Genomic DNA, 22,243 nt, shown 5'->3' with positions numbered 1-22,243 from the left:
ACACTGAGTTAGATCCTCTGTAGAGAAAGTTTGAGGATAGCAGAAGCCCTACTCCAATTTTTATTTTTTATAACAACTTTTTGGAGCTGGATGCTAATTTCTAACTATATGCATGTAATATAATTCTTTTTTTAAAAAATGGGTTTTTTTTATACATCTGCAGCATTTTTTAAAAAAATATGTGTATGTTTTCTAGTTCAATCAGTTTGTACATTTTTAATACTCACAAAAATATCACCTTGCTCAAGAGTTCTTATCTTTAGCAGCCGGGGAGCTAATGAAGCTACCTGCATTGAAAAGAAAAAAAGGGTGTTAAATGAAACAAAAGGCTGCAAACTATAGTAAGGAAAAATTAATTATTAAGGATTTCACTTTGACTAAACTGGCAACTATAGCACAACTGATTACACCAAAGGGAATATTTTGTTTAAGTTAGTTTGGTAAGTGTAACTAACACGGTAGAAATGGAGAAGTCATTGGATTTGCCCAATTCAAAATAAGAATATGTTTTAACCTTGAAAGTGTTCATTTTAATCATCTTCAAATATCCCATACAACAATCTGCTACTACTAGGATGTGATTGGGGGAATTTAAGTATGAGGCATTCTCAGTTAAGGACATTTGTGGGCCTGAAAGGTTTTCTCTTAAGGGTATTTAGTTGTTTCAATACTATTTCAAAACATCTCTCTTGAATGACATTTTTCACAGTGTATTATTAATAAAATATTATTGATTAGCCTTGTTTTATTTTGTATTGCTCTGTATGCCTTTGACATATTCTGAATATTTCTGCTCTTGCTTGCTTGTTTAATGCAAAAGTCAAGGAATCTAGCACAACAGCTTAATTGCTAACCCATTTTCCCCGCAGACATGACCTGACTAGTCCCTCAAGAGACGCATCTTCCTCTAATTATAACTTTTCTACATCAATTCAACTATATGTCTCCATAAACAGCAACATTTTAAAGGATACTGATGTTCAAGGATGAGGTTTACTGGCTCTTCTGTTCAAAGTGGGATCCAGGATTAGAACATTTGGAACAGGGGTTCTCAACCTTGGCAACTTTAAGACTTGTGGACTTCAACTCCCAGAATTCCTCAGCCAGCAAAGCTGGCTGAGGAATTCTGGGAATTGAAGTCCACAAGTCTTAAAGTTGCCAAGGTTGAGAACCCCTGAGTTAGAATAATAATAATTTTGATTGACATTCGTACTTCTCAAAGGCTGAGTGCCCTCTTTCTAGAATAACAGGGGTGTCCATATTTCTTTGAACCACCATTTGTATTCCTTATCAGTTGTAAAACAATCCTATTTCAATTGTCAGCTGTGTATCCCAAAGGTGCTTTTTCAAAGAGGCAACTGGACTTCCTTTTTTTTTCTTTGAAGGCTTTTCATTTCTCATCCAAGAAGCTGCTTCAACTCTGACCGGATGGTGGGGAATAGAAAAATCCAGTCAGCGCCGAAGAAGCATCTTGGATGAGTAGCGAAACGTCTTCAAAGAAAAATAAGAAACTCCAGTTTTCTCTTGAAAAAGCATCTTTGGGACAACCATGACATGGATGACTGAGAATCTCCATAGATGGTCAGCTGTGTATGTAATCTTCCATCACTGTAACCATATATAAAAGTCAGTTGATAAATCTCTGGTAATTTTGCTTTTAGTCAGAAGAGACCATTGTCTTACTGTAACTTCCTAGCTTTCATAACACGATCATTAAATACTGTCTGTTGGTGTCTTCTTAAGTTTCTCCACCACAAGATAACAAACTATGATCCACACATCCATCTATAAAGTATTGTCTTACCCGGGGTCCTTGTTTTTCAGCCTTGCATCTAGGTGTCATTTCCCATGTAGCTTTATTTAGTGACCAAAGAGATGAAGATCATAATTAAATGATTATGAACAGCTTCTAAGAACAGGCCTAGAGGCCCTTTGAAAATGTGTATGTTGAAATTATTGTCCTATTTATATTTAAATATTTTAAAATTATTATTTATCAAAAATTGTGTAATGCACACAGACACATAGGCATGTATATAATCCTTTAAAGAATATGTCTAAAAGCATAACAATTTGTGAACTAATTTTAATACTTATAATTCTTTTTATCTTTTTTCTATTCCTTTTTTTTTCCCCTTTGATTCTACTAAAAACACCAAAGGTTTATAATATGAAACTTGCAGGAATCAGTTCATGATGCCTGTAGATTTTGGCTAAATTTGGTTTTAATTAAAAATAAGAAAAAAAATGAAACAGGAAACACAACTGATTCACTCAAGTTGCATTGTTGTGCCAATTAGGAAGTGCCTGTAAAATCTGCTTCATGTTATTTAACAAATATCCTGATTACTAAGCCATAAATTATAATGATATTCTCAGGTCTGTATAAATGCATTTGAAATTATCCATTATCTTGGTAATTTATTAACATAGTTTCAAACTGTAGAACAAAATACCCTTGAAAAGCTCAAACAATTCCAGGTCAGGAAAAGCTGTAGCAAACTACGTGTACAATTGGTTTTAAACCTAGAAAATAGTTCCGAAGATTATAATATACTGAATTTGATTGTGCAAAAGTTAACCTATCGCCTGTTTCTAGAATGAAATTGAGAAAATGATTAAAATAATTACCATCTTGAGTGTTAATTGCCTTTGAATCCAGCCTTGCTGCCTCTGTGCAACGGCCCTATAAACTCATACATAAAGTTAATTATTGTTTTGTTTCTTTATCTTTAACATTTATTCCTTTTATTATCTAAAATACAAATTTAATAATTTGGGCATGGTCTCAAGATGTCCCATTAACTTCAGTGGAAACATTGTGAGCATGTGTTTAAAATAAACTGGACTAAAAACACAGAATTTGAATAGCATAATTACCTTGGTTATTTTCCATAATGTGAGGAAAACTGTTTATTATGAATTTTGATGTTATATGTCTCAATAGTTTCATTTTTCTACCAAACCAAATCACTGCATCATTCATGCTCTTAGTTTTCTAGTTTTACACCTCATGTTGTTAATTTTAATATTTATGATTTTATTGTAACCTACCCAGTCAGTTTGGATAGTGAGATGGGTGGTATATAAATTTAATAAATAAAATAAATGCAAATAATCTATATCTTCATTCTTCCAATTAGCTGAACTATAATGCCTTCTATACAAGTTGGGTTAATCTCCAATTTCTAATGGTAATAAGAATTTCTACAAAGCATCTTCCAAAGTTTTTGAATAACATCTCTTTGATAATCTGCAACAATCTACTTATAAATTTTACCATATCTATTTCCTTCTTTCCAGGCATTTTCCTGCTTATTATACATCTTGACTCAGACTAAATATTGAAAATAAACAAAAGGAGACAATATGAACTAAAATAAAAAACTATTTCTTATGACACTGCTTCCAAGCTGGGGCATGAGCAGATATTGGACTCAATATTAAATTGAACTAAATAACAGATATTTCCACTAATATGTATAGAAACTGTGAAAGAATCTTAACATAATTATAAATATATATAATAGGGATATACATAATTGATCAGTACAGTGAGAGAAAAACCCTCTCAAATATAACTAGAATCACCCTGAAACCTCTTTTCACAGTATGGAAAATTCTAAGTCACATCCTTATCTATGTAGTTGTTACACTAATGAAGCTGAACACAACAATTATGAATTACGCTTCATATTAATACTATTTGTATCTGTATCAAATTTTCCGTCTCTTTCCTAAGTTTAAAAGGGAGGGGAGGAAAAGAAATGTTATAGGGCTCTATCTATCTATCTATCACTATCTATCTATTTATTTATCTATCATCTAGATCAGTGGTTCTCAACCTGTGGGTTGGGACCCCATTTGGAGTCGAACGACCATTTCACGGGGATCGCCAAACAACGCAGTCCGCCATTTTTTTCCCCTTTTCCTTAGCTGTGCTACTCCCTTTTATTCTATTGGCTTTTGAAAGCCAATAGAATAGACTCTCTTGAATAGAGTCTAATTCTATTGGCTTTCAAAAGCCAATAGGAATTGTCCAGGCTGTCTCTGCCCTGCTGAGCCCGCCAAAAGTCCCATTCTGCAAACGGTGCTGCACCAGTTGAGTAGTCCTCGACTTATGACCGGTTGAGTAGTCCTCGACTTACAACCGGTTGGGGGTCGCGGTATTAAAAAGGTTGAGAACCACTGATCTATATCTATCTATCATCTATATCTCTATCTATCTATCTATCTATCTATCTATCTATCTATCTATCTATCTATCTATCTATCTCTTAATTTTGCTTCCATTTATTTTTTCAGGAGTTCAATGGCATATCATGACGATATGCCTTTATTTTACCCCAAACAAAATTGCCTGATATGTTTAGGTGAGATTAAAAGACTCCCCATGAATTTCTCTGGCTAAACGTTAATCTCAAGTTATGTATTCCCCAGATTTCATCCAACCCCTTAACCATCACACAAAAGTTTCTTTCAGAATTATAAAATGTATTCTTACTCTAGTCCAGTCCAACTCTGGCAGTTTTAAGATGTGTGGACTTCAACTCCGCAGCCAGCATCTCAGAGTATGGAAGGTTGATAAACACTGCTCTAATCAGTATTAATTTTCTGAGATAAGGCGATATATTAATAACACACTGCTGTTAAGTTTTCTTTTCTAAGATACTTACTGATTTTACAATAACAATGAAGTAAGAATTCAGGCTGTCCATTACAACAGTTGTTCCTGCCCTATGTATACAGAGGAAAAACAGACTATCATGCCATGATCTGAAAGTTTTTAAAATATGCTAAAAAAAACAGTGTTGAATTTCAATTGCTCTTTCATTTAGAATACTGATGTTTCTGTTTTAATGCTGACTATTCACTGTATATTCCTCAGAAGTCTTAATTATAAACCGTGTTGAGATCTTTCCATAAAGAAGGATATGATATGCATTCCTCAAATAAAATAACAACAATATTTTGCTTAAGATTGGCAGGTATTTCAATCATTCTAGAGGTTTTGCTATTTGTATTGGCTAAAAAAGCTACTACATCCAAGAAAAGAAAAGATACAAAATTGGTTTGTTTCTTCAATGTCCTGAATTGTATGGACATTTTTTTTTAATCTGGACTTTTTCAAATTCGTTTTTTCCCCTAGAGTTTTTACTCTTAATGAAATGGAGGTAACAATGGCAGCCTCTCCCCACCCCAACCCCATAACCTACTACATACATTTAACCTCCATATGGACAGGTAATGAGATGGTTGGAATTAGGGGGTTCCACTTTCCCTTACACAGAGGATTTCCAATAACTAAATTGGACATGACCAGACTGATCCGGAAGGAGGCATCAAACAAATCATCAGTCTGAAGTTGTTACGCATGAAATAAACTTGCAGTGCTTTTAATCTCCATCCTGTTTTCCAATTTCTTGCACCCGACTAGAGTTTAAACATATGCAAAAATAAATACAGGTAAAAGCCATTGAATTTAATACAGGTAGTCCTCAACTTACAACAGTTCATTTAGTAACCGTTCGAAGGTACAACAGCACTGAAAAAAAGTGACTTACGACCGTTTTCACACTTACGATTGTTGGAGCATTCCCATGGTCACGTGATCAAAACCTGGATGCTTGGCAACTGGTTCATATTTATGATGGCTGCAGTGTCTTGGGGTCATGTGATCACATTTTGCGAACTTCGGACAAGCTAAGTCAATGGGAAACCCAGATTCGCTTAACAACCGTGTTACTAACTTAACAACTGCAGCAATTCACTTAGCAACTGTGGCAAGAAAGGTAAAATGGGGCAAAATTCACTTCACAAACGTCTCGCTTAGCAACAGAAATTTTGGGCTCAATTGTGGTCATAAGTCAAAGACTACCTGTATATAAATTTGTGCTTGAGTTCAGCAGAAATACCTGTTGAATTTGGCAATCCATCTTTTCTCTCTCATTCTCCCTTACCTGCTTGCCTCATCTTTATCCAATTTTTGTTTTCTGAATTTCCCTTTTCTACAGTGTAACTATTGTCCCCTCTCACCCTGCTTTTGGAATATAACCTCTGGCATGCATGTTGTTTAGCCAGAATTGACAAGAGAAGGAAGCTTCCCACTGGAAATTTTTCAGAGTTTGTAAAGTTTTTTTTCCTGTTTAATCTTCTCCTTTTTCAGAGGATCATCTTCTTCTAAGGAAAATACAGTAACATGCCTAATACATGTTTGTACCTGTAGAAAATCTCCCATTTGTTACTAATTGTTCTGACAAGATACGTGTTATTAATAACAACCTGTATGATTTCTGTAGAGAACAATGAGTGATAAAATCTATTTTTTCTGATGGCCAAGTAGAGAACAGTGGAAGTTTCCTGCAGAAAAACAAGGCAAATATATATTAGAATTGCTAATGAAATATTTGTTCCAAAACTGAATTATGTAAAACAAACCTACATTTGATAGAAGGAAGCTTTGATGACTCTCTAATTATTCAAATCCTAGTTCTTGGTGAGATCACTCACTCCTCTGAGAGTGTTTTGTTTGAGGATACTTTTTGATCTAATCCGAATTTTTAGCTGGGCTGTGCCTACAGTGCTTTAATCAGCCTAGGTTGCCCCATTGCATCTTAGCTATTATCAATGGATTGCACGACTCAATGTAATTAATTTTAAGATAACAAAATACTACTATACATTGACATCTGCTGGTTAAGAATGTACATTGGTATGGTTACAAATGCAGAATTATAGAAGGATGAAAGACAAGTATCACAAATTATTTTGTTAATTGCTTTGCTACCCCATTTTTCCAATATTTGTTAGTATTTCAGAAATACATAACTGTCTCTACACACTAAGCCAGGGATAGGCAACCTTGGCTCTTTTATGACCCGTGGACTTCAACTCCCAGAATTCCTAAGCCAGCATGGCTCAGCTTGGAAACCTCTCCCTTCCCCTCAGCATGGCTGGCTCAGGAATTCTGGGAGTTGAAGTCCACGAGTCATGAAAGAGCCAAGGTTGCCTACCCCTGCATTAAGCCTTCACAGAACTACAAATCAAGACAGCTATACTGTATATTATCTCCAATAAACACACATGGCAAACCGCTAAATACTCGTCTTTTGCCATATGTCTGATTGCAGTTTTTTTGTTTTGTCCAACATAGTCCATAAGTTCTCGTGCTTAAATCCACAGCAACATGTGCATTTTATCACCTAATTTATGCAAAACGTGCCTATCGCAAGTGGGAAAAACGGTCTACTCCCCGTTACCAATAAGGCTGTCACTGTTATAAAGGACATAATTTAAGTTATGGTCACTATTTATAGAAGGTGTATATTGGCTGCAGTGTGCTTGGGCACAGGATTTTGTATGCACTGTCACATCAACATGAATAATACATGGGCAAATTGTGCGATAAACTTCTCCCACTGTGGAAAATCTGAGGTGGCATAAAGTTGCACTGGCAATGTGGAGGTGTGCAGTATCCTAAATCGTTAATCTGTCCCGAATCATTAATCTTTCCTCAACTGAAATTGTTCTCCAATTGAACTTAATATTTTGTAGAATTCTTTATTGTGGGGGTCAACCCTGCACTACGAATATTCTCCTCTTTACTAGCTGCTAGAAAGTATTTTGTTTCTCTTAATGTTCAATCAGAATTTGTTTTTTTAGTAACTCTAGATCAGTGTTTCCCAAACTTGACAATTTTAAGGCATGTGGACTTCAACTCCCAGAATTCCACAGCCAGCGTTGCTGGCTGTGGAATTCTGGGAGTTGAAGTCCTCATGCCTTAAAATTGTCAAGTTTGGGAAACACTGCTCTAGATCATACAAGTAGTTCCTACCATTAGTTTAATCACCCTTTGGAGTTACAATGGCACTGCAAAAGTGACTTATGACTGTTCTTCACCTTTATGACCATTGTGGCATCATCTGCGATCACATGATCAAAATCAGATGCTTGGCAACTGGCATGCATTTATGACGGTTGCAATGTTCCCAGGTCATGTGATCACCTTTTGCAACTTTCTGACAAGCAAAGTCAGTGGGGAAGCCAGATTCACTTAACAACCGTCCGTGTTTAACAATTGCAGTGATTCACTTAACAACTGTGGCGAAGAAAGGTTGCAAAATGATGCAAAACTCACTTAACGACTGTCTTGTTTAGCAACAGAAATTTTGAGCTCAATTGTGGTTGTATGTTGAGGATTATTTATATACATGTTATCTTTCCTTTGCATCTAGTCTTTTGCCTTCTAGCTAAAAATTATTTTATTAACTGGTATCTAGTGCCCTCTGATGGACAACTATATAATCAAAAAAAACAAAGTCCGCATAGAAAAAATGAACATTAAATTCCTGAAAGATTTCTGTCTTTAAGAACCTGTAAGACTTTGGATAGGACAAAGCACAATAAAACTGATTCTCAGCAAAAGAGAGTATATCCAGAAACTGGTTGATTTTCAGGTTGCCCCCAAGTTAATTCTTACATGTAATTAAACTGCTACAAAAGGAAAAGGTTTCCAATTCGTCAATCATTTTGATCTTGTAGAACAGTGATGGCGAACCTTTTACAGACCGAGTGCCCAAACTGCAACCCAAAACCCACTTATGCATCGTCATAAGGTGCCAGGTGGGTGTGGCCCATTGTCTGGGTGTGGCCAATTGAGTGGGCGTGGCTGCGGTGGTAACGGCAGACTGGGTGGGACTAAAAAGTTCAATCAATCAATTCCAACTTTGCAAGATCTTTTTTTTCCCGCGAGAAGTTGAAATTGACTGATTGATTGAACCTTTTTTTTTTTGCACATGGCAGTGGAGGCCTAAAGCAAAAAGGTTTTATAAAAAAACCCAGCCAAAGGCCTAGGACTGGGGCGATGGTGCGCGTGCCCACAGAGAGAGCTCTGAGTGCCGGATCTGGCACCCGTGCCATAGGTTTGCCACCACTGTTGTAGAACTTCTGAAAAGGTGGAGGTCAGGGTTAGCGAAGGCTTGATCCAGTTTTGGTAGAACAGGAAAGTTTCATGAGAATCACTCACGTTTATTACTTCAAAATTGGATTGGACATGTTTTACTTGGGGCTCTCATTAAAAAGTTCTGGGAAACTTCAGTCAATGCAAAAGGCAGCAGCCCATAATGGTGACATATGGGAACCAATAGAGGTGCTACAGTATATTTTGGGCATTGTACTGCTTACCAATCTGTATCATTGGTAATGCTGGTCATTATTTATGGCTTAGCTCCACCGTTACTTACAGATCCACATCCTACAAAGAAAATCTTCCTATCTCAACTCCAAGAATACTTTGGGCTCCCCTCCTTGACAGATCAATAGGGAATTAATCCTTTTTCAAGAGCTGCCCTATGGAATATGCTGTCCTCTGAAATCCATACAGACTTTTCAAAAAGCAATTAAAGTCCTGTGTCTTTAAAACAGCACTATAATCCACACCATGAAATGTATCTAACCTTCACAACTGCCTTTGCCTTTTTTTTATATTATTGTTGCGATCTTCATGTGTCTTCAGAAAAGGAAATTGGACAATATAGGCAAATCGTTGACTTACAGTAGTTCATTTAGTGACTACTCCAAGTTACAACGGCATTGGAAAAAAAGTGACTTATGGCAATTTTTGACAACTGTTGCAGCATCCCCATGGTCACATGATCAAAATTTAGGCACTTGGAAACTGACTCATATTTTTGATGGCTGCAGTCTCCCAGGGTCGTGCGATCAACTTTTGCGACCTTCTGACAATGGGAAATCTGGATTCACTTAACAACTGTGTACTCATCTAACAGCTGCAGTGATTTGCTTAACAACTGTGGCATGGAAAGTCGTAACATGGGATAAAGTTCACTTAGCAAATGTCTCACTTAGCAATGGAAATTTCGGGATCAACTGTAGTCATAAGTTAAGGATCATCTGTGTATACTAAAGAGACTGTTATTTTAGAAGTTATAAGTTTCCTAAATACTACTAAACCTAGTAAGTCTTTAAGGCAGGGGTAGGCAACCTTGGCTCTTTTATGACTTGTGGACTTCAACTCCCAGAATTCCTGAGCCAACATGGGGAAAACTTTGGCCCCTTCATGATTCGTGGACTTCAACTCCCAGAGTTCCTGAGCCAGCCTGGCTCAGCTTGGAAACTCTCCCTTTCCCCTCAGCATGGCTGCTCAGGAATTCTGGGAGTTGAAGTCCACAAGTCATAAAAGAGCCAAGGTGGCCTACCCCTGCTTTAAGGGATTGTCCATTATCATGAATTTATGGTTTTAGACTATTTTTCTGGTAGTTTTCCATGTAGATAATAACCAGGACAGACTGTGCTTATGTTTTTAAAATCAGCAATCTACTAACCTTGAAGGAAAAATACAGATGTACGATTTGTTGTCAGAAAGCACAATGTGTGTTGAAAAAGGCCCAAATTCAGTTTCTAGCCTCTCCAGAAATACCCAGGGGAAAAAAAAAACAGCCTAAAATTTTGGAGAGTTGCTGTCAATTAGCACTGATAACACAGGTCAATACTTTGAGCCAATGGCCTGATCCGTTTCAGTCTGCCAGAATTGTGGCAGATAATGTTGAATGTTCAGATTATAGGATGTAATCTGTGAACAATAAAAGGAGCTCTGGTCTGCTGCATTTAGTAACAATGATTGAATAAGGACAGCTAATGGAAATAATACTGTCCTCTTCAAGACTTTCCCCCTGTACCCACCCACCTCAGATGAAAATTACAGCTTGGCCATCTTTGTATTTCATAGGCTTGAACACTGGGCACTATCCAACAAAATGAAATTCAATGGTGAAAAAAGTAAGGTTCTACATTTAGGCAAGAAAAACCAAATGCACAGGTATAGTACAGCGGGTACCTTGCTCAATAGTAGCAACTGTGAGAGGGACCTCAGAGTCCTAGTGGACAATCACTTAAATATGAGCCAGCAGTGTGCTGCAGCTGCCAAAAAAGCCAACACAATGCTAGGCTGCATTAACAGAGGGATAGAATCAAGATCACATAAAGTGTTAATACCATTTTACAGTGCCTTGGTAAGGCCACACTTGGAATACTGCATTCAGTTTTGGTCAACACAATGCAAAAAAGATGCTGAGACTCTAGAAAGAGTACAGAGAAGAGCAACAAAGATGATTAGGGGACTGGAGGCTAAAACATATAAGTAACGGTTGCTGGAATTGGGTATGTCTAGTTTAATGAAGAGAAGGACGAGGGGGGACATGATAGCAGTGTTCCAGTATCTCAGGGGCTGCCACAAAGAAGAGGGAGTCAAGCTATTCTCCAAAGCACCTTATGGCAGGATAAGAAGCAACGGATGGAAACTAACCAAAGAGAGAAGCAACCTAGAATTAAGGAGAAACTTCCTGACAGTTAGAACAATTAACCAGCAGAACAACCTGCCTCTAGGAGTGATGAATGCTCCAACACTGAAAGTTTTTAAGAAGAGACTGGACAGCCATTTGTCTGAAATGGTGTAGGGTTTCCTGCCTGAGCAGGGGGTTGGACTAGATGACCTCCAAGGTCCCTTCCAACTTTATTATTATTATTATTATTATCGATCATCGCACAGTCAGCCAGATGTTCAGACTGGATTTGGCATTTTGTCTACCTATCGAGTCCTTACCCAGGACCTGGGATAGGCAGATGTGGATGTTTGATGGTATTACAGATATCGTCGCAGGATGGAAGCAGTTCCTAATAAGGCCGCCTTTTGCAATTGACTAATAGCGAATTTGTCAATGCCAATGGTGTTCAAGTGGTGCTCCAGTTGTTTTGGGATTGCACCCAAGGAGCCTATGACTATTGGTACTACCCTTGCTTGCTTTTGCCACAGTCTTTCTATTTCTATTTGTAGGTCTTTGTATTTTGTTATCTTCTCCAGTTCTTTCTCTTCTATTCTGCTATCTCCAGGCACTGCCACGTCCACTATCCAGACTTTTTTGTCTTTCTTATCGACAATTGTTAAGTCTGGGGTGTTATGTTGCAGGTGCTTGTCTGTTTGAATTCTGAAGTCCCAGAGCAGTTTAATTTTATCATTTTCTATGACTTTCTCTATTTTATGATCCCACCAGTTTTTGCTTACAGGCAAATGATATTTTTTGCAGATCTTCCAATGCACCATTGTTGCTACTTTGTCATGCCGCTGCTTGTAGTCAGTCTGTGCAATCTTCTTGCAACAGCTTACCAAGTGGTCCACTGTTTCTTCAGCTTCTTTGCATAGGCGGCACTTACTGTCTGTTGCTGTCTTCTCAATTTTGACTTTGTATGCATTTGTCCTTAAGGCTTGGTCTTGTGCAGCCAGAATTAGTCTCCTCGGTGTCTTTATTATTATTATTATTACGGATTATCGCACAGTCAGCCAGATGTTCAGACTGGATTTGGCATTTTGTCTACCTATCGAGTCCTTACCCAGGACCTGGGATAGGCAGATGTGGATGTTTGAGGGTATTACAGGTATCGTCGCAGGATGGAAGCAGTTCCTAGTAAGGCCGCCTTTTGCAACTGACTAATAGCGAATTTGTCAATGCCAATGGTGTTCAAGTGGTGCTCCAGTTGTTTTGGGATTGCACCCAAGGAGCCTATGACTATTGGTACTACCCTTGCTTGCTTTTGCCACAGTCTTTCTATTTCTATTTGTAGGTCTTTGTATTTTGTTATCTTCTCCAGTTCTTTCTCTTCTATTCTGCTGTCTCCAGGCACTGCCACGTCCACTATCCAGACTTTTTTGTCTTTCTTATCGACAATTGTTAAGTCTGGGGTGTTATGTTGCAGGTGCTTGTCTGTTTGAATTCTGAAGTCCCAGAGCAGTTTAATTTTATCATTTTCTATACTTTCTCTATTTTATGATCCCACCAGTTTTTGCTTAGGCAAATGATATTTTTTGCAGATCTTCCAATGCACCATTGTTGCTACTTTGTCATGCCGCTGCTTGTAATCAGTCTGTGCAATCTTCTTGCAACAGCTTACCAAGTGGTCCACTGTTTCTTCTGCTTCTTTGCATAGGCGGCACTTACTGTCTGTTGCTGTCTTCTCAATTTTGACTTTGTATGCATTTGTCCTTAAGGCTTGGTCTTGTGCAGCCAGAATTAGTCCCTCGGTCTCTTTCTTCAATTTTCCTGCTCTTAGCCATTGCCAGGTTTTATTATTATCTGCTTTCCCAGCTATTTTTTTCATGTATTGGCCATGTAGTGCTTTGTCTTCCCATGCCTCTATTCTGTTCTTCATTTGGTCTTTCTTGTAGGCCAGTTTGGTCTCTCCAGTAGTTAGTAAGCCTTCCTGATATACTAATTTCAGTGCATCTTCATCATTGTTCTTCAGATATTCTTCCAAAGCCATTTTTTCTTCTTCAACCATCTGATGTACTTGTAGCATTCCACGCCCACCTATTTGCCTTGGTAGATAAAGTCTATCAATGTCACTGCGTGGATGAAGGGCATGATTCATTGTCATTATTTTTCTGGTCTGCCTATCCATTGCTTTTAGTTCTGCTTGAGTCCAGTCCACTATTCCAGCTGTGTACCTAATGACTGGGATTGCCCAGGTGTTGATTGCCTTTATGGTATTTCCTCCATTGAGTTTGGACTTTAAGATCTTCTTCACTCTCTTGATGTATTCACCTCTAATCTTTTTCTTGACTTCAGTGTGCTTGATGTTGTCAGCTTGAAGGATACCCAAGTATTTGTAGTACTCTTCCTCATCCAGACTCTTAATGTTATTTTCGTGGGGCATCTTGATTCCTTCAGTTTTCACTATTTTTCCTTGTTTGATAGTAAGTGTGGCACATTTGTCCAAGCCAAACTCCATTACAATATCTTGGCTATATATACGGACAGTGTTGAGCAGCGATTCTATTTCAGATGATGTTTTTCCATACAGCTTCAGATCATCCATATAAAGGAGGTGGGATAGTCTGGCAGATGTTTTTGATGTTTGATAGCCATGTCCTGAGTTATTCAGTATTGTTGACAGAGGAAACAGTGCAATAACAAATAGTAATGGTGATAATGAATCTCCTTGAAATATTCCTCTCTTGATATTAACCTCTCCCAGCTTCTCACCATTGATCTGCAACTGTGTCTTCCATTGTGCCATCGATCTTTGCACAAATTTTCTGATGTTTCTACTGACTCCTGTTATTTCTAGGCACTTATTATCCAATCATGTGGCAGAGAGTCAAATGCCTTTTTGTAGTCAATCCATGCCACATTCAGGTTGGTCTTCCTTCTCTTGCAGTTTTCCAAGATCATTTTGTCTATTAGGAGTTGATCTTTTGTTCCTCTGCTATTGGGGCGGTTTCCTTTCTGCTCAGGTGGAAAGAGATTGTTTTCAACTAGATGCTGTTGTACTGCATCAGCTACCACACCAGTTAGTAATTTGAAAGGTTGTTGGTAAGCAGGTAATTGGCCTGTAGTTACCTGGTGTTGCCCCTTTTGCTGGATTTTTCATTATTAGGTAGGTTTTCCCAGTTGTTAGCCACTTTTCAATTTCTCCTCCTTGTAGTATATTGTTGAACTGCTTGGCAATGAGTGGGTGTATAACAGTTAGATGTTTCAACCAAAACCCATGCAGTTCATCTTCACCTGGTGCTGACCAATTTTTTATTTTCTTTGCTCTTTTTTCTACCATTTTTGTTGTTATTACTAGTTCTTTCATTTCAACTTCTGTTTTATTTGTATCCACCTCTTTTAACCAAGCCGCATCCTTGTTGTATTTCTTTGGGTTATCCCATATCTGCTTCCAGAACTGCACTGTTTCTTCCTTGTCAGGTACTGACTGATTCCTTGCAGTTTCTCCATTGATGGATTGGTAGAAACGTTTCTGATTGGATTGAAATTGGAGGTTCTGCCTATAGTTTGCAATTCGAGCTTCATATCTACTGATTTTCCTGGCTATAGCTGTTATTTGTTGCTTTATTATTTCCAGTGCTTCCTTGATCTTCCTTGTTTCTAAGTGGTATTTCTTGATTAGGTATTCTTTGGTCTTCTTGTTCTTCAGCTTCTTTTCTTTCATCTGTTCTAGCTTGCTTGCATGTGATCTTAACTTGCTGATCTTATTTTCTAGTCTAACCTTCCATTTTTGTGGTGCACTGTTTGTTTGTTTTTCTTTTTTGTTGATTTTTACCCAGGTATTCTGTTATAACTGCAGCTGTGCTGTACATTAGTTGGTTTGTTTCTTGCAGTGAATTGGTGCTTATACTTGCTATTGCAGTATTTGCATCTTTTAATGCTTGTGCTAGCTGTTTCTTTGGAACAAGCTTCAATGCAGGCAGCCTTATTCTGTTGTTTTTGTGCTGTTCTAGATGCTCAGTTATTCTTTGTTTCAATTCTTTTATTTCTTTAGTTAGAGGGTTTTGTTCTTCCTGAGGAAGAGGTGCCTGGTTTCCAAATGAGAACAGTTGTATATCTCTGCTGGATTCCTTCACTGCCAACTCCCCCTGGTTTGCCTCTACATTCTGAATTACTTCTGGTAAGGCTTTGATTTCTTTGCCCTGGGTAAACCTTTGCAGTTCATCCAATTCTGTTTCTGTGAATACTTTATTTCGTGTTATAAATCGGCGTTGATCTGCTAGTCTCTGTTCTGTTATTTCTGATTCTGGATGTTGTTCTTTCCAGAATTGGTGCATTCGTTTTAGATATCCTCTTCTTGTTGGACTTGATCTGTAGTAACAGATCATTATTTCTTTGTTTTCCATCACTGTGTATCTGCGACGGGTAAACACCTTTTCTTCCAGTAGTTCTGCAGCTGCTGGCCCTGGTTGCTCAGCCAACAGTCCTGAGTCCTGTAACCCATTTTTCACCAGATATCCAGGAACTCCAATATCTATGCGGACCTTGTTAACCCGGGCGACGTCCGAGCCGGTATGGCATTCTGAAATTTACGTCTCACCATATTTTTTATGGGAGAGACACTCTTTGTCTGACTCCTCTGATGAGACCTGTCCAGTATGGTTGAACCTCTGGCATAGCTCTCATCTTCCTCAGAGTACACAAGCCCCACAACCACGTCAAGGTAGTGCCTCACTGGGGGTTATTATTATTATTATTATCACTATTATCGATCATCGCACAGTCAGCCAGATGTTCAGACTGGATTTGGCATTTTGTCTACCTATCGAGTCCTTACCCAGGACCTAGGATAGGCAGATGTGGATGTTTGATGGCATTACAGATATTATCGCAGGATGGAAGCAGTTCCTAGTGAGGCTGCCTTTTGCAATTGACTAATAGCGAATTTGTCAATGCCAATGGTGTTCAAGTGGTGCTCCAGTTGTTTTGAGATTGCACCCAAGGAGCCTATGACTATTGGTACTACCCTTGCTTGCTTTTGCCACAGTCTTTCTATTTCTATTTGTAGGTCTTTGTATTTTGTTATCTTCTCCAGTTCTTTCTCGTCTATTCTGCTGTCTCCAGGCACTGCCACGTCCACTATCCAGACTTCTTCTTCTTCTTCTTCTTCTTCTTCTTCTTCTTCTTCTTTCTTCTTCTTCTTCTTCTTCTTCTTCTTCTTCTTCTTCTTCTTCTTCTTCTTCTTCTTCTTCTTCTTCTTCTTCTTCTTCGTCTTCTTCTTCTTCTTCTTCTTCTTCTTCTTCTTCTTCTTCTTCTTCTTCTTCTTCTTCTTCTTCTTCTTCTTCTTCTTCTTCTTCTTCTTATTATTATTATTATTATTATTATTATTATTATTATTATTATTATTATAGGTATACCAGCCTAAACAAAGCAGGAAGCTTCAAATATAAGTGTTTATTAATATGTAGTACTATGTGAAGAGTTTTAGATACTTGTAAAGTATATATCTTTTGTAAACATTAAAATGAGAATGATCTCATTATGCATTTGTCAGTGTTGCTGTTAGATGTAAGGATATCTGAGATACTTTACAGCTAAATGCATATATTAATTATGGGCTTGAAGCAAAAATAACCCATATATGTATGAAATATTAAACAGATCTGAAGAGTATAATCTGCTCTGTAAGAGAGCTTGAGTTTGACACGGTCTTGCGAACATCCAAGGGCAGAATGACTGATCACTCCTAGGTGGAAGCCAAAGATTTGCTTTCCTTTTTATAATCCCTTAACACCTATTACGTTTAGAACAGATGCACAGAATAAAATTTTTATCCCTTTTATTTTTTTCCTCTTAAGACATAGCCCTTTTCTCCAGGAAAGACTGCAAGTGCAGATTATTTTAATAAAATTGGCTGTTACAATCTCTATAACTTGCAACCAAACTGACAGAGATGCTCTATGCCAGGGGTCTCAAACTCGCAACATCACGTGGCGTGTTGCGATGTATCGCGACTTTTTTCCCATTGCCGGCAATGGGGTGGGCGCAGTTTTGGCATGATGCATCCAGCCCGAGGGCTGGCAGTTTGACATCCCTCCTCTATGCAGTACAGGTAATACTCACTTAGTGACTGCCACATATTTGCAAGAAACCAATCCTTGCATTTATGACCCTTATGGGTCTACAAAACAAAGCAAAGCTGAAGTAAGATCATAAGCATAGCTGTGGTTGCACTTACAACCACTTTGCTTAACTACTGAATTGCTGGTCTCAATTGTGGTTGTTAAATTAGGTTGATTTATAGCTTTGTTTAGTAGTAACGTTTTCTTTCCAGTTGCAGTCCTCTGTCCAGTTGCCAAATTTTGACCACCTGACATTATTATTATTCAACCAGAATTTCTCATTTCCAGAATGAACATAAGACAGGGGTGTGAGTACTTTCCTAAGTGTCTTTTCCTTAAAGAGAATTCATATACGAAGCACACTAAATGCCATCAGTGTAAACAAATGATCTTTTTGAATGGAGAGTGAAATTACACACACCATTTTTCCTTTAAGAAGAAGAACAGTTATGTGGGGGCACGAGGACTCTAATTAGCCATTGGCATATTAACTCTAAAGAAGGAGTGAAAAGTAAGGGTGATGAGTGTTATTTCCCCGCAGTTATACTACAGCTCAAAACATCGTATATGCCGGCGTATAAGGCGACCTGGAGTATAAGACGACCCCCGTCTTCGGCGCTGAGTCTCATGCCTAGAAAGTCGTCTTATAAGCCGGCAAGTACCAGTATTTCCGGCGTATAAGACGACCCCCGACTTCGGCGCCAATTTTAACGCTTGCGAAAGTTGTCTTATACGCCGGAATATATGGTAAGAATCAGCCTGCCAGTGTTTTGCAAGCTGCATAATTTAAAGCACGGGTCCCCAACCTGTGGGCCGCGGGCCGGTAGTGGGCTGTGGACTGCTGGCCACTGGGCCGTGGGACAGGCTGGTCGGTGCGGGCACATGTGCGTGCACACACCCCACACTCATGCTAGCCGTGGGGCACAAAAAAAGGATGCCGCACTGCACAGTGCAAAAACAGGATGCCCCGCACCATGGGGCACAAAAATGGGATGCTGCTGCACTGTGGGGTGCAAAAACAGGATGCTGCGCTGCCGCACTGTGTGAAAATGGGACAACCTGCGCCTCAGTGCACGAAAATGGGATCCCGCCACACTTCAGGGTAAGAAAACATCCCAACGCCACACCTTGGGGCACGGAAACACAGCACTGTACACAAGAATGGGGCAGGGCTAGCAAATATCACGCAAGCGCTAGCCCCACCCCATTTGCATCACACGCATAGTTGCGGCCCCATGTGTGCGCGCATGCATGAGTGCGTATATCACTTCCCCCTCCCTTTCCCTCCAATCCGCCAACCAAAAAAGGTTGGTGACCTCTGATTTAAAGGACAGTTTAAGAAAAGGCGATTTATGGCAAGAAAGATATTTTCATTTTTCCCCCTTGATTATGCTAAGTCTTCCAAATACAAGCCAGGTATCAGAAATTGTACTAAAGCAAGCAAGCTTATGCTTCTCATTATCACATGGTTTAGTTTTTTTATTTTATTTCCTTTATTTCCAATGATCTTTTTATTTTATAACATTTCAAAGTTCTGGGATTGACATATTACTAGTTTTGATCTAAACTATCTGAAATTAACATTGCTGCCTATCAAATGCATACATTCTATATACAAAAGTCACAGAATGAATAGGGAATTATTGTAATCTAGCCAGAAAGCTCAATCTCAAGATATTGTAAAAAAGAAAGTTGCTTTTATAAGTCTGCAGTTGCTAATCGCTTGTCTAAAACACAAACTTCTTTAAAAAAAAAGCAGTTACCTTAAAAAGCAGCAAGTTGCATGGTATTGTTCATACCTTATGCTGGCAAGAGCACATTCAAAAACCTGTTAAATGAAGAAGGAACAACAAATTTGTTTATAATTAGCTATTTTGTGCTTCACAATAGTCCTCTTCACCATGGCATAGTCAGGGATAGGCAACCTTGGCTCTTTTATGACTCGTGGACTTCAACTCCCAAAATTCATGAGCCAGCCACGCTGAGGGGAAAGGGAAAGGCTTCCAAGCTGAGCCATGCTGGCTCAGGAATTCTGGGATTTGAAGTCCACACGTCATAAAAGAGCCAAGGTTGCCTACCCCTGGCATAGATTGTGACTGCCATCTCTTTTTCCGCTTTGTCATGTTAGCTAGGTGTAAATCCCACCATCCTTCTCTTTTAAGTATTATCCATATTCTGGTACAGGTAGTCCTTGATTTACAAGAGTTCATTTAGTGACCGTTCAAAGTTATAACAGCATTGAAAATGTGGCTTATGACCATTTTTCACACTTACGACCATTGCAGCAACCCCATGATCACATGATCAAAATTCAAATGCTTGGTAACTAATTCATATTTATGACAGTCACAGAATCCCAGTTCATGTGATCCCCTTTTGTGACTTTCCGTCAACTAAAGTCAATAATAATAATAATAAAGTTGGAAGGGATCTTGGAGGTCATCTAGTCCAACCCGCTGCTCAGGCAGGAAACCCTAAACCATTTCAGAAAAATGGCTGTCCAGTCTCTTCTTAAAAACTTCCAGTGTTGGAGCATTTACAGTTTCTGGAGGCAGGTTGTTCCACTGGTTAATTGTTCTCACTGTCAGGAAGTTTCTCCTTAGTTCTGGGGAAGCCAGATTTACTTAACAACCATGTTACTAACTGAACAACTACAGCGATACAACTGCAGCAAGAAAGATCATCAAATGGGGCAAAAATCACTTAATAAGTGTTTTGCTTAGCAACAGAAAACTTGGGCTCAGTTGTAGTCGTACTTTGAGGACTGCCTGTATAGTATTGTATTTGAATCTGAGCTAGTTAAATATCGCCCACAGGTAGATTAATCCTCAATGTCAGAATTAAGACGGGTTCAAATTTAAAGGTGTACATTAATGTTTAGGTCAGTGGTGGCGAACCTATGGCACGGGTGCCAGAGGTGGCACTCAGAGCCCTCTCTGTGGGCACATGCGCTGTCACCCCAGTCCTAGGCCTTCAGCTGGGTTTTATAAAACCTTTTCGCTTTAGGCCCCCACCGCCATGTGCAAAAAAAAAAAAAAAGGTTCAATCAATCAGTCAATTTCAACTTCTCACGGAAAAAAAAAAAATCTTGCAAAATTGGAATTAATTGATTGAACTTTTTAGTCCCACCCAGTCTGCTGTTACCACCGCAGCCACGCCCACCCAATGGGCCACACCCACCCGATACTCACGATGCATAAGTTTGTTTTGGGTTGCAGTTTGGCCACTTGGTTTCTAAACGGTTCACCGTCACTGGTTTAGGTGAATACATCTGAAAAGCAAGGGAAGGAGGGAATTGCCATGGAAGAGAAGTCTTAGTCTAAAATTTAAAGGTGGTTTAGATCTGAAAAGCTGCTTAATGTGTCTATTTCAAAGATGTAAAACATAAACGAAAATTGGGATTTTAAACTTACCCATCAGAAGTTAATCCCAAGACACCAGACTAAACAAGATCACACTCATCATAATATTCTTAAAACTTCTCTCTATTCATTTCTGTCTTCAGGGAAATCTGTACCCCCCTTTTAGCTAATTTACTTCTGTTACTCTCCTCAATCTCTTAGTTAGTAATAGTGAAGAGGTCAAGCAAACTGCCAACTACAATAGTAAAAAGGTCAAGCAAACTTCCAAACTGAATTTGGAAACCACCGAGGAAAGGATATTACCGCCTCTATCAATTTCTGCCACAATGCCAGGTGATATAAAGCCTTGCCTTGAACAGGGAGAAACTTCTTCACTCTTTCAAGTGCACGTCACAACTTTTATCATGGAAAAACATAAATATTTAAAGTTAATGTCTGATGCTGGCGGTATTACCAGCGTGATGATTCATCCTCTTGTATCTTCATTTACTACATATTCAGCTACCAAAGCTAGAACGTATTAAAAATATATGAGAAATTCTAAACTATTAACACTTTCATTCTGTAGATATTTATTTCAACGCAGGCAATGTTGCAAAGTGTGGTTGATTTTTTTCTTTCCGAAGTCTTTTTCACCTGCTCAATGTTTTTCCTCCGAGAATTAAACATTTAAAATATATTAAATTACACAATTTCCTCATATTCCAGATCCTGAAACTGCTAACCCAGTGGTTCTCAACCTGTGGGTCAGGACCCCATTTGGGGTCGAATGACCATTTCTTGAATAGAGTCTAATTCTATTGGCTTTCAAAAGCCAATAGGAATTGTCCAGGCTGTCTCTGCCCTGCTGAGCCCGCCAAAAGTCCCATTCTGCAAACGGTGCTGCACCAGTTGAGTAGTCCTCGACTTACGACCGGTTGAGTAGTCCTCGACTTACAACCGGTTGGGGGTTGCGGCATTAAAAAGGTTGAGAACCACTGTGCTAACCCAACTGCTCTGTAACCACTATTACTACTGTTTTTGAAGCACCAATTTTATAGCACAAAAGCCTGTAGAGTCTGTCACTTGTATATTTCTGAAAAAGTAATCTTATCAATAAAGAGAATATTTGTAGCTCACGGTTGAAATAAAGGATTCTTGGTGCTCTCTGAGCTTGGTTTTCTTGTAGACGTTTCATTATCCAAACTAGGTAACAACATCAGTGCTAGTAAGGAGTGGGGTATGCTCTCAGTTTATATTCAAGTGCACAGGTGTCAAACTCGGTCACATCACATGACATATTGTGACGTATCGTGATGTTTTTTGCCTTTGCGGAGCTGGGTGGGTGTGGCCTGCACATGATGCACCCGGCCCGCGGGCTGTCAGTTTGACACCCCTGTTCTAGTGACTTGCCCTCTCAATCTTGATGGGGGTGGTCTTAGAATACTTTGGTTGTGCTGTTTATTGTTAGTTTGTTTTACAATTCCTTGTTTGGGGT

General features: G+C 38.8%; 1 protein-coding gene across 1 annotated transcript in view; it reads right to left on the bottom strand.

Moving 5' to 3' along the window:
• The window catches only part of LOC120316821 (cyclic nucleotide-binding domain-containing protein 2-like), a 61,961-nt gene that overhangs the window by 24,977 nt on the left and 14,741 nt on the right, over positions 1-22,243 (bottom strand). The window contains exons 6-11 of the mRNA XM_039362886.1: positions 19,168-19,232; positions 6,283-6,360; positions 4,677-4,737; positions 2,632-2,686; positions 1,805-1,854; positions 228-287 (exon numbers count right to left, since the gene is read on the bottom strand). Coding sequence (XP_039218820.1) covers positions 228-287; positions 1,805-1,854; positions 2,632-2,686; positions 4,677-4,737; positions 6,283-6,360; positions 19,168-19,232 — 369 coding nt within the window. The remainder of the gene's footprint in view (positions 1-227; positions 288-1,804; positions 1,855-2,631; positions 2,687-4,676; positions 4,738-6,282; positions 6,361-19,167; positions 19,233-22,243) is intronic.

The sequence above is a fragment of the Crotalus tigris genome, unplaced genomic scaffold (genome assembly GCF_016545835.1).
Source record: "Crotalus tigris isolate CLP2741 ecotype Arizona unplaced genomic scaffold, ASM1654583v1 scf7180000019483.1746242, whole genome shotgun sequence".
Lineage (NCBI taxonomy): Eukaryota > Metazoa > Chordata > Lepidosauria > Squamata > Viperidae > Crotalus > Crotalus tigris.
This window is presented reverse-complemented; position numbering and strand designations above follow the sequence as displayed.